Raw genomic sequence first — 16,892 nt, forward strand, 5'->3', positions numbered from 1 at the left:
CAGCCGGAGCAGGGAGACGCCCAGCTCTGGGAGTACACTTCCTGCAGGGAACACTGGCCCTTCCTCCGGGGTCTCCGCACAATCCACACGCCCTAGCTGCTGCCCCTCCCCGGCGGCCCAGCCAAGCCAGCTTTAGCAAAGCTGCCCCACGCGTGAGAGTGAAGGGGCAGCAGGATCGCGCACACGGTCTACCTGGCGCTCAGACAGAAACACCACCCAAGACAGGATGGGCAGGGCCAGTGTTCACAGCCAGGAGTGGAAAGCTTGAGACACACCCAGAGAGAGGGAGAAAGAGCCTGTAGGACTCCAGGGTCCCCCTGGGGTCTCTGTTCCCAGAATGACCCTGAATGCAGAGCAGAGGGTGGGCCCACTGCCCGCTGGCACTGACTGCTCTAACCAGCACAGGCCCTGGCCCTGGCCCTGCAGGTAAGAGGTGGACCCAAATCCGTGGCTGAGGGAGATGGAGGAGTGCAGTGGGATCGCTAGAGCGCAAGCCAAAGGAACAGGAACATCTAGAGCGAGCTGGTGATTACATGGGCCAAGGGGCAGATTCCCACTGAGAAGTCATTTCTTTCCCACACAGGCTGGGACGGGGTGGAGATTCTTTGCCGTATCCTGACAAGTTCCCAGGTACTGCCCAGCTGGACAGAGGCCGGCTCTGACTATGGCTCAGAGCACGCAGCATGGTCCAGGGCCTGGAGAAAAGACAGTCAGGAGATGGTTTTTCTCCTCATTCCACCACTAACCCTCTGAATGACCGTGGCCCAGCCACTGGCTCTCCATAAAATGGGGCACCTTCGTGAAGAAACAGGGCCATGTCAGGTTGTTCTGCCTGACAGGCCGGGCTCTTCTGGGGGTCCCCCGCCCAGCCCCACAGGAGGACACGGAGGCCATTGCTAGAAGAAAATCCGTTTATTTCATAAACGGAAGTTGTATCTGTAGGGTTTTTCTTTTCCAGAAAGATAAAGCATAATCTGTGAACAATGACAGCTTCTGCACATATATATATATATTTATACTATCTATACGGCCCAGCAAGTTGCCTGCCTTCCCGCAGGACCCCCCTTCAAGCCAGAGAAGGCCACAGCTCCAATGGCAAACGAGCAAAAATGCAGTTACAGCCAACGTGCCCCTCCAGGCCTGAAACACGCCCAGCCCCCAGGCAGCTCCAGGGGGGCACTTTGGCTCCAGTTTGGACACTCAGTTTGAGAACCGTCCCCACACCCCGCTGCTGCCCTGCGCACTGCCCTGCCAGGCCTGCCACCATTCTGGAAGATGCAGTGCAGCGGATGGGAGAAGCCCCGCACTCTAAAATTCTCACTCACCGAGTGTGACAGGGAATTCACCCAGGGCCAGAGGCAGCGGGCTAGGCCCTGGCAGACACATTACTTCCAGAGGCACTGCTGGAACCAGGAGTCAGCGTGTGGGATCCGCCCCCCTTCCCCCAGGCTGGGAGATGCTATTTCCGGGCACGCTGGGCTGAGATGGCAGGAGCCAGGCAGGTGGGAACACATTGTTACAGGGGAAGGGATGGGGCGCTGGACAAAGCACATCCCTTCACATAGCCGACTGGGTCTGTCCACCCTCCCCAGGGGCCAGGCCTTCAAGGAACAGCTGCCCCGATTGCAGGCTGCCAGCTGCTGCTCTGCTGAGATCCACTGGGGCCTGCCGTATGCCTTGAGGGTAAGCGCTGGAAAAGGAGCAGCGGTAACAGGTCGTCCCCTCTTGCCAGGGCTGGTAAGGGCATTGTGGGACCTGGGCCCAGGGACCGTGGCCAAGGAAGTTCAACAGAGTCATGGAGCAACCAGCCCTAAAAGGAAACTTCCCTTTATTGGAAACTAACGAACAGCCCCGGCTGGTGTCTGGGGGGGCCCGACCATGGCTGGGGCAGAGCAGGGCGTGGTGGTGTGTCAGAGCTGGCTGGCAGAGGAGAGGTGGTGTCACGTTAGGCTCTAAGATGGGCTCAGCGGCACGGGGGCCACCTCTAGTCATAAGCTTCATCCTCGTCGTCAAAGAAGAAGGAATCGCGCTCTAGATTCTCCGATTCGTCGTCATAGGAAAAGTTGTCATCATCAAGGTCTTCATCATCATACTCCTCCTGCCACTCCGGGACGTACTCCTCATCTTCCTCCTCCTCCTCTTTGGCCCCCTCGTCTGTGTCAGGGGAGTCAGATGCCCCATCAAACTTCAGCCTGCATAGAAGCAACGAAGAGAGTCGGCGTACGCCAAGTGTTTCCTGCCCGAGCCGAGCCTCAGGCAGGCGGGCAGGTCTGCGATGCAGAACTGAGCTCAGAGATCGGCCTGACGACCGTCCCCTCCACCCGCACTCATGGGCCATCAGGGGCGTTGTCTGGCTCCCCAGCCACGGCCACAGCAGTGACCCCGGCCCGCAGTCAGAGACTGCAGCATCCCCTACGAGTCAGGTGATCAGGGCCCTCTGCATCAGCACAGCGCAGGCTGCTCCCGGGACAGCCTATCTCCTGCCAGGCCAATCACAAAGTCTGACACACCAGCTCTGGCAATGCCTAGAGCCAGGTCTCTGGAAAGAATTCAAGATCCTGCCCTTGGAGAGTGGGGAGACCCGCTCTGGTTGCCTTTCACTGAGCCCACAGATCCACCAGCCTGGGTTCCTAGGCCCACAGCAACGAGCAGACTGGATCAGACCTGGGTGCCAGTTTCCTGTCTCTGACATTGGGGCCAGCAGCCGGTGCTCCAGGGAAAAGGGGTAAAAACCTGGCAGTAGGCAGGGGTGAGAACTGGCCCCCTGCATCTGGTGATCTCCTGATCCCTCCTGGTTAGAGACTGTCCAGCCCTGAGCAGAAGCTTTGCTATCCCTTCCAAACGTCGCTACCATCAGCTACGATAGCTCTCCTCTTACTAGCCAGAAAATGTGGCCATTCCCCTGCTGACTCCTGCTACATTTCTGGCCTCAGACAGGCAGTGGCAGCTAGTCTGCAGCATGATCACGTCTGACAGAGGCTTTCCTTTCACCCATCTTGATGGGTTTGAATTTCCCTTGTTCTCATGCTAGGAGACAGGGAGAACCAAAGTACCTCAGCTGCTTTCCCTGCCCGTCTTCACTTCACAGACTTTCACCACCTGCCCTTTGGTCTCGTCTCTAAAGTGAACAGTCCCAGGCTTCTCAGTCCGTCTTCACAGGAGAGCTTTGCAGGCCCCTGGCCGTCCTCGTCGCCCTCCTCTGCCCCCCTCTAGTTCTGCACGATCCTGGGTGAGATGGGGTGGCCAGCACTACATGCAGGCTCCAGGGGAGGCTACCTCAGGGATTTCTCTAGTGGCATTACCATCTATTGTGTTATTCTCCTTCCCATTCTTTATTGGTTGCTTTGATTACAGCTGCGCACTGAAAGGAGGTGCACTGCCCTGCCTGCCGGGGTGCCTGGTTTCTCTCCCGTGGCAACAGTGTACACTTCAGTGAGCACAGTCGGAAACGCTAGCATCCTGCTCCTTCCCCCCCCCCCCCACCCCAGCGTCCCTCCCAGGAAGAAAACTCACTCTTTGTAAGGCGGGGCTGCATTAGGCACATTTGACAACTTCATCTCCCTCTGGTCGGAGCCTGGCCGGGCCTGGAAGCCGACGCGGAAATCCTGCCAGGACAGAAGAGCAGTCAGAACAAGAGATGGTGGTGGGGCACTTGGACAAGGCTTCACCCCCTGCACACCCCTTTCCCTCCCCCACTCACAATCCATGGCACAGCCTAGGGGACAAAGTCTGCCCTTCCCTCCCATTCCACCCACCACATCCCCCAGCTGAAATGGCGAGGCTCCTGCAGCTGGTACCTGAGTGGAGTGCTGCAGGATCGCGAGGAGCCGCTCCTGGATCCTGCGCACCAGCTCCAGGCCAGTGTTAAAATGCTCGGCTTTGAGTAGCCGAATGGAGGAGGCCAGGTCTTGACACTGCAGCAGAGTCTCCTCTGGAACACAAGAGAGGCAGCATTACACAGTGTCCCTACTCAGGGACCCGTCACCAGAAGCGAGAGCAGCTGCCGGCCAAGTGAACGGGTCCATCCCCCCAGGCCGCAGTCACAGCGCACTCGCTAGGTGGCCTGCTCGCAGCAGCCTTCTTTTCGGCAGGGCTGGGGAGGAGGGAGTGATGGAGACTCTCTCTTGCTCTGCCTGGGCTTGCCAACAGCCAGATCAGGTTCCAAGGCCAGAAGGAACCACTGTGATGGAGTCAGACCTCCTGTATAGCACAGAGCACAGAACTTCCCTGCACAAACTCCCGTTTGAACTAGAGCAGCAAACTTAGAAACCCACCCAACCACGGGTTAAAGATTAGCACAGATGGAGAATCCAGGACAACCCTCAGTAAATTGTCCCAGTGGTTAATTACCCTCCCTGTTAAAAAGCTGCATCTGATTCCTTTGGACTGGATCCAGTCAGATAAGCTAAGCAGACCCAGGCCAGAGCAGCTCCTGGATGGGACACCTCCAACCCAATCCTAGGACAGAGCTAAGGAGTCGGTGGGCATGCTTCCCTCACTGCCCAGCCGCCCACCCCCAGGCAGCAGTGCCATCCCCTCACCCAGGAGGATCTGCAGAGCATTGGTGTGTAGCTCCAGGTTCTCGGTCTGCTGCTCCATGACATCCATCTTCTCGGTGTCCTGGTTGTAGTAGCTGTAGACGGCGGAGTAAGCCAGCACCTGGAACAGCACAGAGCCTGCTGTCAGCGCCCAGGGCCAGCACGGACGGAACAGCCGGGGGCTCTAAGCTGGAAGTTCATTTCTGACTTCACCTGGCACTAACGGGAACACCCTGACCCACCAACTGCTGCAGTGCGCTGGGTGGGCTTTGGCAGTCCCAGCTCTGACCCGGGGGTAACCATCCAACGTCAAATTGCGGACAGCATGTGAACTGGCCCCACAGGGTGAGCAAACAGCAGTCAGGGTTGGCACAAACGGCGCTGAGCAAGGCAAGCGTATAGGCTCGCAGAGACGCCCAAACTAGATGTGAGCACAGTCACGAGATTCACGGACGCGCCAAGTTAAATCAAGGCGGGAACTAGCTGAGGTGGGAGTGTAAGAAAACGCAGCCTAGCAGCAGATGGGAGAGGGCAAGTGGGGCTATGTGGGGTTCCACAGCATCTCAGCACAAACACGTTCCCACAGGCATTCCCTATCGCAAACGCCTCTTGCAGGTTCCACAGACGTCCACAGGAGAACCCGATCAGTGGTCCCCCTTAAGCACTGAGGCCAGGAGAGCTCCACGTGTGTGACTCGCAGAAGCTGGTTTCTATGGTGGTTGCACATGCTACAGTGATGACAGAGGGACAGGAACTGGGAATGTAACAGAATGATAGAAGGGCTTGAACGGCACCTGAAACATCAGACCCCCAGGTAGCCAAGCCAGATGGAGAGCAACAGCAGCATGAGCCCTCATATTCACACCCAGCTCACAACATCTAAGGCCAGTTCCTGAACGGCAGACATTCTCTCCTCTGACGGGACGTGGCTGCATGTGCCATGGAGACAGTGAACTGCAGAGCTCCAAACTCTGGACCTGTCTAGCTAAGAATAGCAGGATCTCTGTAGAACTCCTCCATCCACAGAGGACGCTGGATCAAAGCGGTAGCTCTTGCAGGGAGTTTATGGTTTACTAGGAGTGATGGAAAGTGTCCATGTCAGGCAGCCAGGTTTCCAATCCACTCTCTCCAGCATTAGACTGCCCTTTGTGACTTTTAGGTTTGAAAGTTGTGGGCATTTCCCAGGCCCAGGGAGCACTGCCCAGATGCCGGCTCTGTTCAGCCAATCTCAGGAGTACATTCCTTTCCCCTTGGTTCACTGACCAATGAAATGACTATCAAAAATACAGTCACCGATTGAGACGCATTTCCAACCACTGACCAGGAGACGGAGCCAGAAGGAGCCATTCTTGGATTGTTATGCATAGATAACAAATGACAGCACGAAGCACAGTTCATTATACTCAAGGGCGCTGTTAAGGCCCCGAGAGAAAAACTGAAGACAAGCACACTAGCAGGGAGAGGAAAAACAGGACCATTAATGGCAGATACACTCAGCTGCCATTTACACGTGACAGACAAGACAAGACAAGTTTGGACAATGTGATGCTACCCAAGGGCTCAGGTGCCAAGCAAAACCCCTGGTAAATTGCCTTCTCTATCAGGAAAGCATGAATGCAGACACGTTAGCCTGTTTAGACCTGCGGGAAATAGCTAACACAGCTAACCAACCACTCAAATATTTCTGAAAAACCATGCAGAATGTGGGTGGCACCAGACAAGTGCAGAAAACAAAGGAGGTACCAACTTTTAGAGCAGGAATGGAATAAAAAAGAAGAGAAGCACAGAAGAGCTGCCACAGGGCCCGTTACCTTTCCTGAGAGCTCAGAGCAGAGATGCCCAGAGATGTTCTTTACTCCTGGGGGAATTCTGCACTACTGTGCGCATGCATAATTAATGAGCCCCACATATTTTTCATTTTTTGTGAGAAAAAAGCTTCTGCCAAAATGTTGCAGTTCTGCTTTTGGCCCACCAGAGGGTGCTGTGGTGATAGAAAGCCAGCGAGGGAAGAGAAAGAGACCGCCTTCTTCACAGTGGGCCAGGTTAGGAGACAGGGGCTATGGGGAGACAGACAATGTGGGGTGCTGGGGGGGGGGTCAGATAGGGGCTCATATGGGCTAGTGGGGGAGGACAGGCTGGGGCAGGGCCTGAATGGGAGTGGAGGTGCAGGGCCACATGGTGATGGGGAACGGGGTGCAGAGCTACATGGGGACAGGGGGTGGCTGGATGGGGGCACAGACACCCCTGGGGACAGGGGGAGTGGGTGTCTGAGTGGGGGTGGAGGGACACGTGGACAGGGGTACAAGGACACATGGGGACAGGGGCAGATGTGCAAGACTGAATGGGAGAGGCTTGGGTTCAGCCAGGGTCTGCATGAGGGAAGCTCCCTAACAATCCCTCCCTGCCCCCCCACCAAAAAAACCTGTTCCATATTTTTCCCACCTATACCCAACAACCCTCCAAGTTCACACCTAGGCTATTTCCCAGAAATTTACTTCCCTCTCCCTTAGAAACTCCGTTACCCCTGACTCCCCCAAGCTTCTGAGGGGTGTGGGAAATATGATTCTATATTGTAGTTTAAATGAATTATTACTCAGAGTTCTGTATTAACATGCCTAGTAAGGAATCTATTTGTCAGAAAACATTTCCTGAATCTTTTTTGTTGTCTGTAGTGTTACAGACACACTTGCTGACAGGTATTTTGAAATAAATGACCAAAAATAATTGAAACTGGTGAAATTATATTGTGTTATAAAAATGTATAATTTTGCATAATTTTAAAATATTGTGCGCGGAATTGTTAATTTTTTTTGGTGCAGAATTCCCCCAGGAGTAGTTCTTGTGACACATAGGCAGCAGACCAGGATTGTGACACTTCCCACATTGCTATAGGGTGAGCAGTGCTGGCACCAAGAGCTTTTACAATCAGCTGCCTCTGGTCTCAGGTGCACGGTGCACCCAGAAGTTACTCCCTCAACGAGAGAGTTCTCTGTATGAGACATCGCAGCTTGCCTCTAGGGAAAGCATCCAAAACCCAGGCACTCCATGGAAGGGAGAAACCTGGAAAGCAGGAATAGCCGAGAAACACCCACAGGTGATGGAGGAAAGCTAATCACATACAGCTTTGCAGCAAGACGGGGTGTCATGTCATGGAGCAGGGAAGTAAGAGTCCACCTCTGGAATGCTGCATTTTTCTGGGCACATTACCTACCTACAGGAACCAGCGGGAGGCAGTGCAGAAAGAGTCACAGAAATTATCTGGGGGCTAGAGGGATTGCACGGCAAAATTCAAAGGGCTCCATATGTCTGGCATAGTTGATGTTTAACCTGAGAACATGGCACCAGTCCCCAGGTATGGGAGAGGTGGATACCAAGGAGGGAGTGGATTTAGGAATTCTGAGGTAGAAAGAAGTAAGGAGAATTACAGACTGAACATCAGGAGACACGACCTGACAGTGAGGCATGTTAGCCTCTAGAAAGGTCTCCCAAGGGAGGTTGGGGAAGTCGTTTGGGACATTTCAAAGTGGACAGGGGTGAAGGTTATTAGGTACACCCCTGCACTGACACCAGGGCATGGACTAGGTCATTTAATAGGATTTTCCCCTCTCCAGTGTCTATGGCTCAATGACAGGTCAGCTTGGGGAGGCAGCATGGTCTAGTGGTTAAGACACCAACCAGGACTCGGGAGACCTGGATTCTAGTCCTGACCCTGCTGCGTGACCCTGGACCAATCACTCCCCTCTCTGTGCCTCCGTTCCCCCTCCAAGCCTGTGTCCATCTTAGCTATTTGGCCTGCAAGCTCTTTAGGGCAGGGACCGTCTCTTAGTACATGCTTGTATGGTGCCCAGCACCATGGGGCCCCGATCGGCTGGGGTCGCTGAGCACTGCTGTAATACCCGGAAATAAAGCCAATCAATCAGTCTCCGGCTCCTCACGCACTTACCTTCCGCGCCTGTTCCAGGACTTTGCAGGCATCCACAACAAAGGTCAAGGTCCGAATCTGCGGCACCTCGCTGATGGCAGAAACTCTGTTTCTCAGGTTCATAGCAAATTCCTACAACCACCAAGAGCAAAGTCATCTCCCAGCTTCTCCCTCCACCGGCTTCCAGATCACTCCCCCAGCCAGAAGGGCTCAACCTCCCCTCCTCTTCTCTACGAAGGACTGAGCTCCCCATGCCTCGTCCCTCTGCTACGATCACACCTCCAGTCCAGCTATTCTATTGGGTGAGCTGGGCTGAGCGAACCTGAGTCTGCTTGTGACCGATTGTGCCTTGCTGAGACCGAGGTGCCTCCAGTGACACCACCCGTCTCCATCTCAGCTGCTGTGATGGAATCTGCACGTAGAATTGCTGGGGAATCTCCACCTGGGAAAATTGACTTCCACCCCTCACAGCTGGTAAAGTCTAATGAAGAGCTAATGCCCCATGAGCTTATACATTGTTCCATGGCAGGCAGCTACCAGGCCGATCCTGTCTTTTTCTTGGCAAGGAGCAGTGGCAGCAAAGTTCCAGCAGCTTCTATCCCCTACCAGTGGCCTGCACAGAAGTCTACAAGTCCTTATTGGACCTGACTTGTTCTCTGCCACCCCACCAGCCTCATAGAATCATAGAATCATAGAATATAAGGGTTGGAAGGGACCCCAGAAGGTCATCTAGTCCAACCCCCTGCTCGAAGCAGGACCAAATCCCAGTTAAATCCCCACGCTTACTGTGTGAAATCCAAAAGCCAGGCTCCCAATCAGAGTCGGCAGAGAGGAGCATACTGCGAGAGAATTTTATCACACACCACGGGGGAGGGTGACATGCTCAACTCCACCACATAGATCTGCAGCCCAGTCCTCAACTGCAGTCCCACTGGATTCTGAATCGCTTGCCATGGGTGCCTGGGATTAGGAGGCAGGGTCCGTGCCCAGAGTGTGGCAGGAGCAGCCCTTACCCTTGCTTGATGATGGAAAGTGCACCTCTCATTGTAGTCCTGGAAACGCTTCTCCTGCCGAGCTGCTTTGCTCACCTGCAAGGAAAGGCAGCAGTTACCCGGAGATCTCTCCAAGGGGGTCAACACAAGAGGGCCAGAACATGCATGGCCCACAACCACCAAATGCCACAGCCCAGCTCCGCACCAAGGCCTAGCACGAGAGGAGATCCCCAGAGTCCCGAAGTTTGTCCTCGCCCCAAGGAGTATCCAAACTGCCCACATGCAGCAAACACTCACCATGGCAGAACAATTGTAATAATCCTTGTGCGTTGGCTTCCAGGGCTTGAGACAACGCCAGCAAAATCCGTGGTTGCATTTGGCACAGGTCATACTGCACAGGAAGAAGAGATAAGGGGAGCTGGAGTTGGCCCGATGCAAGGTGCAGTAGCAAACAGTCCCAATCCCTGCAGACACCCACCCGGTCCCTGGGTGGCTGCAGGGCTGGCGTATGGGGGTGGCTGTGTCTCACGTGCTCAGCTCTGCACGCTTCCCTCACACACAAACCACTATTATTTTTATTCTATCACGGTTGCTCAGAGGCCCCAAACAAGACCAGGGAACCCAGGGTGCTGGGTGCTGTTCAAAAATAGAGACAGAACCTGTGCCAAAGAGTTTACAGTTTAGACTGAAGCGAAAGAGTAACAAATAAGCGCGTGCAGCGAAGGGGAAGGAGGACAAGGAATTGGAAGATTTCTTTATGATAATCGCCTTTCTGCTAGCAGCCTCTCTCACAACTCTGCGACACTCAGGCTGCTCCTCTCCGCGCCACTGTTCACAGAGGCCGTCCAAAGTGGCAGCCACACAAGCACTGGCCGCCCCCCTGCTCTTGCTTGCTGCCCGATGAGTCAGTCCAAAGCTGTACAGAACTTGTAGAAAGAGATCCGCAACTTCCGGGGAGCACAGCAGCTCTGGAGAACCAGCACATGGCTGCATCATACTGATCCAGCACACAGAAAATACCTGACCCTTTGGCATAATGCCATCCCGGATGGGTGGAACTGTCAGAGATGCTGCCAGCAGAAAGGATGTTAACAGTAAAAAAAAAAAAAGAAAATTAAAAAATCTTCCATTCTGCAGCCCAGCATCTCCCACAATTCTGAGATGTCAGGGAAGTAGCAAGCAGTGAATGGAGGTTGGGAGGGGAAGGCAAGAAATCCAGCAATGAGACAGAAGTGGAAAAAAAGGGGACCACCCTTTTTTGTAAGAATTGCTCAAAGGGCAACATCATTTGTGGGCCACCGCCCGCAGCACCTGCCTGCTGAAGGAAGCCTCTGCTGAGGACAGAAACTCCACCTTCTTGTGACTGATGAAGGTGCTGGCCGGCAATCAGGTGGCTGCTCTGCAGATCTTCCATGTGGAAGATCTCGTTCGTTCCACCCACGAGGCAGATAGAGCTCCCATGAAGTGTGCTGATAGCCTCCAGAAACAGGTTTCTGATGCCTTGTTGGCCTCAACGATACAGAGCCAAAGCCGCCTAGCGATAGACAACTTGGAAATTGAGTCCTTGACATTTAGGCTAGAAGGACACAAACAGGGCACCTGACCTCATTGTGGATTCCATGCGCTCGATGTAGATGTCCACCACTTCCCTCAGCTCTGGGATATGCCACTCCTTTACCAGATCTTCCGGCTTCAGACAGAACTAAGATGGACAGCTTCTTGGGAACTACAGAAGGGAGAATTTACTTCATGAAGAAAGGACTCTAGTTCTTCGCACCACTTTTTGCCTGCACAGACAATAACGCCAGCTCTGATACCCATCTAGCAGATGCGATAGCAATAAAAAAAATAGATTTTTATGGACACTGAAATCAGGGGCTTGAAGGGATGATCTATTACAGCCTTCAAAACCTGCGGCAGATCCCATTTTGGGAAAACTGGCCTGACTGCTCTGAGGAACCTGGAGGTCTGGGGGTTCTCTGCCAAGGATCCCGCAGACCCCATAAAAAAGATGCTCCTAAAAGCAGAAACTTGGTGAGCTGTGGTGCTGGATTGAAGGCCCTTGTCTAGGCCTTCCTGGAGAATGTCCAAAATGGATGAAATCTCCAGTTTCCTGAGGTCTGCCCCATGCTCTTGGCACCAGCCGCTGGACCTGGACCAGATGGAGGAGTACACCTTTTGAGTTGAGGCTCTCTCGGGTGCTAGCAAAGTCTGGATGACTCTGGCAGATCGACGGAGCATTGCTAAGGCTTTCCTTTCAATAACCAGGCTGTCAGCTGAAGCCAGGCTGAATCCGGAGGAAGGGCCTTGGGAGACCATATCTGAATGCAGAGGCGATAGCTTTGCCCACTTAGTCACAGTGGGTCTAGGTGTTGATGAGGGTTGTTCTGGCTATTGTTTTGAGCCCAGACCTTTTAACACCTTGTTGGTACAATAAGGCTGAAGCCCCAGAGACTATCTCACAGTGCTCCAGAAGTGAATGCTCAGCAGACAGAGTATGCCAGGGAGTGCACTTCCTTCGGACATACCAGGCTCCCAACACGTGCATCAAGCTTCAAGGGCTGGACAAGTAGCATGTCCTCTGAATCCCTCAGGGGGCTCAGTTCCGGCCCTCAGTGTGGAACCATGGCAAAGCCACTAAAAGATACCCACAGGCCAGGGGACTGGCAGGTTTATTTATCCGGGACGGGTTTTCTGAGCTCTCTGCAGCGGCTGCGAAGGAACTGAGGCAGCTGAGGGCTGCATGCGCTCAAGTAATGTTGGGTGTTGAATGTTCAATCCCACTGAAGAGAGTGTGCAGCCCAACGGACAATGTCTGAAAAGGGCTCTGTAGAGTCAAGGAAACCATTCTTGTAAGTGGGAACACACAGACTCTCAAAGAAAAGCTTTGCCCCCTGAACTGCGGCGGAGCTAGAGCATGACTTCTAGAAGACTCCCAATCATGATGGCACGATGCCAAGTGATGGAGAATCCAGCCCTTGGTCTCAAGGGTTAACTACCCACAAAAAAGGATACTTTTATCTCCCATTTGAATGTTTTGCTTTGAGCGTCAACATCCAGCCACCGGATCTTGTGCTGCCTTCTGCTGAATTAAAGAGCCCGCTAGCATCAGAAATCGTCTCTGCAGGCAGGTACTTGTAGGCTCTCTCTCTCCTCCACTAAACCCCTACATGCAGACTGAACTGCTTTTGTCTCTCACGGGGAGGCAGGTTTTCCAGGCCTCAGATAGCTCTGGCAGCTCTTTTGTCAACCTCCTTTTAAAGTGTGGACACCAGAAATGGACAACGAACAGCTTCCAGGAATGGTCTCCGATGCACCCTAGTCACATGTGAGGCCACCTCCCTACTCCTCCTCCATGTTCCCATTTATACATGGAAAGACCCACAGACTTTTTGCCACAGCATCACGCTAGGGTTGTATACGGTTGATTTCCTCCATGACCCTCAAGTCCTTTCCAGACTCGCTGCTTTCCAGAAGACAGTCTCCCAATGCAGTATGGGGATCTACTATTCTTTGTTCCTAGACGTAGGGCCCAGAATTAAACAGTAGGGGGGTCTATTATGGACTTCTTGTCCCTGCAAGAAAATCAGTCCTGAAACCTGGAGTTTCCCTTATTTGCCCCTACAGCAAAAACACCAAAACTACCTCAAAAAGGCCAGAGAGGGCGAGTGAGTCAGAATCGAGAAACACTGAACTCCTAAAACATACCCACGCCACACACTAGTTCTAGTTCTATCACTGTGGTAACACAGTTTACACTGAAGCTAGCTCCTGATTAAGGCGCAAACATAAGTGTCCGAGTAGGAAGTTGAGAAACCAGAGGAAGTTTCAACTTGCTGGTCTGGTGTGGGAAGGAACCAAGGGAGGCAGGGACATAGCTTACCAAGGAGTGCTCCACAGCTCCAGGCAAAGGCCACATGGTCCCCAAAGGTCAAAGCTCTCCAGAGGGCTCCGTGCTTTCGGTGGTGCACAGAGCAGGGATCTGCACTGATAGTACTGGAAGGAGAACACCAGTCGCCCCTGTGCCTAGTAGTGCCGACGATTTCCAGGCTCTGCGGGTTGGTTTCCCATTTGGAGCAGAAATGGGTGAGGTGGAGTCGGGCACTTTCTTTGTGTAATTTGTGATGAACACAGAGCTTTGTGCGGGGTGGTGAAAAAATGGCATGAACAACTATCCTGCAGAACCTCAAAGCACTGCCCTGTCCACAGAGGCAGCTCTCTGGGGCCTGTGTTGCTCACAAGTCTCACTGTCTCCTCGTCTGCCCTCAGCACTCTGCCTTGCAAACCCCTTGCCCAAGGCTGCTCGCTTGAGATCGCATGGCCTGGACAGGTGATCCTCAGCACTTCTGCTATCAGACAGGGTGCTTTAACCCCTCAGCAACCTTCACAGGTGCCATTACTACATGGCACCTTTCGCTCTTCCCATGGGAAGTTTCATCCTCTCTGCTCAGATGTCAATGACCCCCCTATTGTATAAGCCACTTGCACCCATTGCCATAACACTGCTCTCCCGATCATTCAGAAGGACAAGCAAGCACAGAATTCGGGTGATCTGGAGCAAGTCACTTGAACAGAACAGTGGCAGAGCTGAGCATCTCCTGTGCTCCAGCATGCAGCCCAGGCCATGTCCCAGTTGTAGTGGTGAAGTGGGCAACTGTCCACTGAAAAACAGACCAAGACCCACCAACTTATATCACGTACAGCACTGCAGAGCCATTGGGGGGGATTTCATTCTGGCCACTGAGGACCTAGGATCAGCAAACCAGCTTCGCAAAGCCCATGAACCAGAGCAGCTCAGCCATCCAACAGGGTAACAAGACAACAGCACAGAAGCTCATCTCCTTGAAGCCAAGCCAGGACCAGCAAGAACAGAAACTCAAGGAATTAATGGAGGATCAGTCTATCAACAGCTACCAGCCAGGATGGGCAGGAATGGTGTCTCTAGCTGCTGTTTGCCAGAAGCCGGGAATGGGCGACAGGGGATGGATCATTTGAGGGTTCCCTGTTCTGTTCATTCCCTCTGGGGCACCTGGCATTGGCCACTGTCGGAAGACAGGACACTGGGCTAGATGGACCTTTGGTCTGACCCAGTGTGGCTGTTCTTATGTTCTTAAGTGCCCCAGAAACCTGCCTGGATCCCTCCCCTCTCCTCCTGGCCCAGCCCCCAAATGGGGAAAGATACTCACTGTAGACAGCCCTCGTTTTTCTCTATCTGAGCCTGGCAGCTTGGGCAACGCTTAGAGATGAGTTTGGCCAGGTGTTTGCTCTGGGCTTCCACCGTCATCCCTTCATAGTACCCTCCGTCATCCATCCACTGGGACATGTGGCTGCAGCTGGCCGGGTAATGAGCCTGCAAGGGACAGAACATGAGTCATGGGGGAGCGGGAAGGCAGTAGCGAGCCAGCATGAAGACAGGCCCATGGCCAAGCAAACCTCAGCCATACCTCTGGGAAGTTGCAGTTGAAGCAGGATATCCAGCAGCACTTGGAGCAGGCCTCTCCGCAGCCGAGTCCCTCCTTACAAAGGACCTGATCGCAGCCCTGGGGGTTAGTGCACCAGGTCAAGTTGGAGCAGCACTCCACGTAGCCTCGCAGAAGAGCTTTCTCGTACTGCAGAGAGAGAAATGAGGGCAGAGGTGCAGGAGGAGGAAGGATTATCTTGTGGTTAAGGCACTGTACTGGGACTCACAAGCTGTGGGTTCAATTCCCACCCCTGGCACCAACTCACTGCGTGACCGTGGGCATGTCACATCCCTCCTCTGCGGCTTAGCCCCCAGCCGTAAAATAGGGACAATGATGCTTCCTTTCTCCCACCCTGCATCTGTCATGTCTGTTTAGATTGTTGTAAGCTCGCCGGGACATCCCTGACTCGCACTAGGCCTAGCACAAAGGGACCCAATTTTGGCTGACATTACCGTCATACAAATAGAAAGCAACAAGCTTCCTGGCAAAGGCCCTAGGACTGCTGGTGGGGCAGCCATGGAGCACACGGCAGTTCTGCTCTCATTCTGCCTTGATAGGTAGGTTTCTCTGGAGTACGGGCCGTGCAAAATACCCACCATGGTGCGAACTAGGTTCACAAGGGTGGGAAACAATATAGCCCCGGAGGGATCTTGCAATATTCACACACTTACTGCAGATACAGGAGGAGGATTAAGCAGTATAGAGACACTGCCTGAGAGTCAGGTGTAGAGGAAAGGGCACCCAGGGCCGAGTGGAGGATGGAGCGTAATAAAGGCTTCAGCATAATTCAACAGGCAGGTCAAACCAGCAGAAGATCCCCAAAGAGCCCTGAAGGGCTAGCTGGCTCAGGAGAAAGTGCCATGGGTTTCCCCTCTAGGGCAGCCCAGTGCAGAAGGAATAGGCTATGGCCATTAGTTAGTGCCTATGCGACACGTCGCCAAAACCGTCTGCCCAGCTGATGCAGCCTGGCCATCTGAGCAGAGGAGCCACGGGTTGAATGAGCCACTCTCGCGGCTAAGAAGAGGCGAACTGGTGAAGAGCAGAGCGTGCGGAAAACCTGCCATGTCGCTGGCCACTCTGGACAGCTTCTGAGACCAGAAGACTTGATTCCCTAGAGCTTTCAAGCCATCACCTCTCCCCAGCACCAAACACGCTGGAGTTTTTAAACAATGCCATCCTGGAGAGAAGCTGTCTGTCTTGAGAACAGGGATGGTCCTGTCAAATCCTCTCAGGGAAAGAAAAATGGAGTTGGCAAACTGGAGAGGGGAATGGGCGACGGCTGAGGGGCTCAGTGAGCTTCTGACTTTGCACAGGAGGCAGAGCAGGGTCCAGCACAGAGAGGACAGTTGCAGGGATGCACAGAGAACACAACCCAAAGCACCAAGAAACAGGATATATGAAACAGACATTCAGCAGCAGCCACTCTTTACCCATCGGCGCCACAGGCTACGGACGGGACAGACCCATCTGCCCGGGGGGGGGTGGCTCAATGTCCAGGCAGAGTTAGGCAGACAGGAATCTAGATACAAAGGCAGAAAGCAAGTGGCACTTACTGCTGGACAGTGTTCTACTTCTGCAAACAAGGAGAGACCCTCTTGTGTGTCAGGGCTGAATGGCTTCTGTTTGACACACCTAGAACAAACAAAGTCCCTGCAGGAATGTTATTTCCCTTACAGTAACGGTGGCACTTTCAGATGAACAGAGTACTTCAGCCAGCAATGTTCGCTGCGGCCATGCCTACACCCTAAGGACCTCACGTCCCCTCACCCCAGGGCATAAAGAGATAAGCTGGTCCTTGGTTCCTTCACCAATACAGAATCCTAGAGGGGTGCAACTCAGTTCAGGAGAGAGTCTATTTCCTGCTTTAGACAGTCTCTTGAAAGAGCACTGGTAGAGAAAGGTGGTGACCCTGTTGGTACTGGTTGAATGTCCAGGGATCTATGCATGTCTTGGAACACATTGATACCAAGCAAAGGGG

The 16,892-nt window shown here is 53.6% G+C and overlaps 1 protein-coding gene across 4 annotated transcripts in view; it reads right to left on the minus strand.

Annotated features, from left to right (window-relative positions):
- Nucleotides 1-897: 897 nt before the first annotated feature.
- Nucleotides 898-16,892, minus strand: part of LOC125633295 (cullin-9-like) — a 64,643-nt gene continuing 48,648 nt past the window's right edge. For 3 of the 4 annotated variants that reach the window (XM_048842391.2, XM_075127287.1, XM_075127288.1), the window contains 9 exons: nt 14,897-15,061; nt 14,639-14,802; nt 9,750-9,843; nt 9,474-9,548; nt 8,482-8,592; nt 4,542-4,659; nt 3,798-3,931; nt 3,514-3,605; nt 898-2,192 (listed from right to left, as the gene is read on the minus strand). In XM_048842391.2, the coding sequence (XP_048698348.2) occupies nt 1,985-2,192; nt 3,514-3,605; nt 3,798-3,931; nt 4,542-4,659; nt 8,482-8,592; nt 9,474-9,548; nt 9,750-9,843; nt 14,639-14,802; nt 14,897-15,061 (1,161 nt within the window). In that variant the 3' untranslated portion in view covers nt 898-1,984. Of the gene's footprint in view, nt 2,193-3,513; nt 3,606-3,797; nt 3,932-4,541; nt 4,660-8,481; nt 8,593-9,473; nt 9,549-9,749; nt 9,844-11,061; nt 11,179-14,638; nt 14,803-14,896; nt 15,062-16,892 lie in introns of those variants that run through there. The other variant, XM_075127289.1, reaches the window with a different exon arrangement.

The sequence above is a fragment of the Caretta caretta genome, chromosome 3, assembly GCF_965140235.1.
Source record: "Caretta caretta isolate rCarCar2 chromosome 3, rCarCar1.hap1, whole genome shotgun sequence".
Classification (NCBI taxonomy): Eukaryota; Metazoa; Chordata; order Testudines; family Cheloniidae; genus Caretta; species Caretta caretta.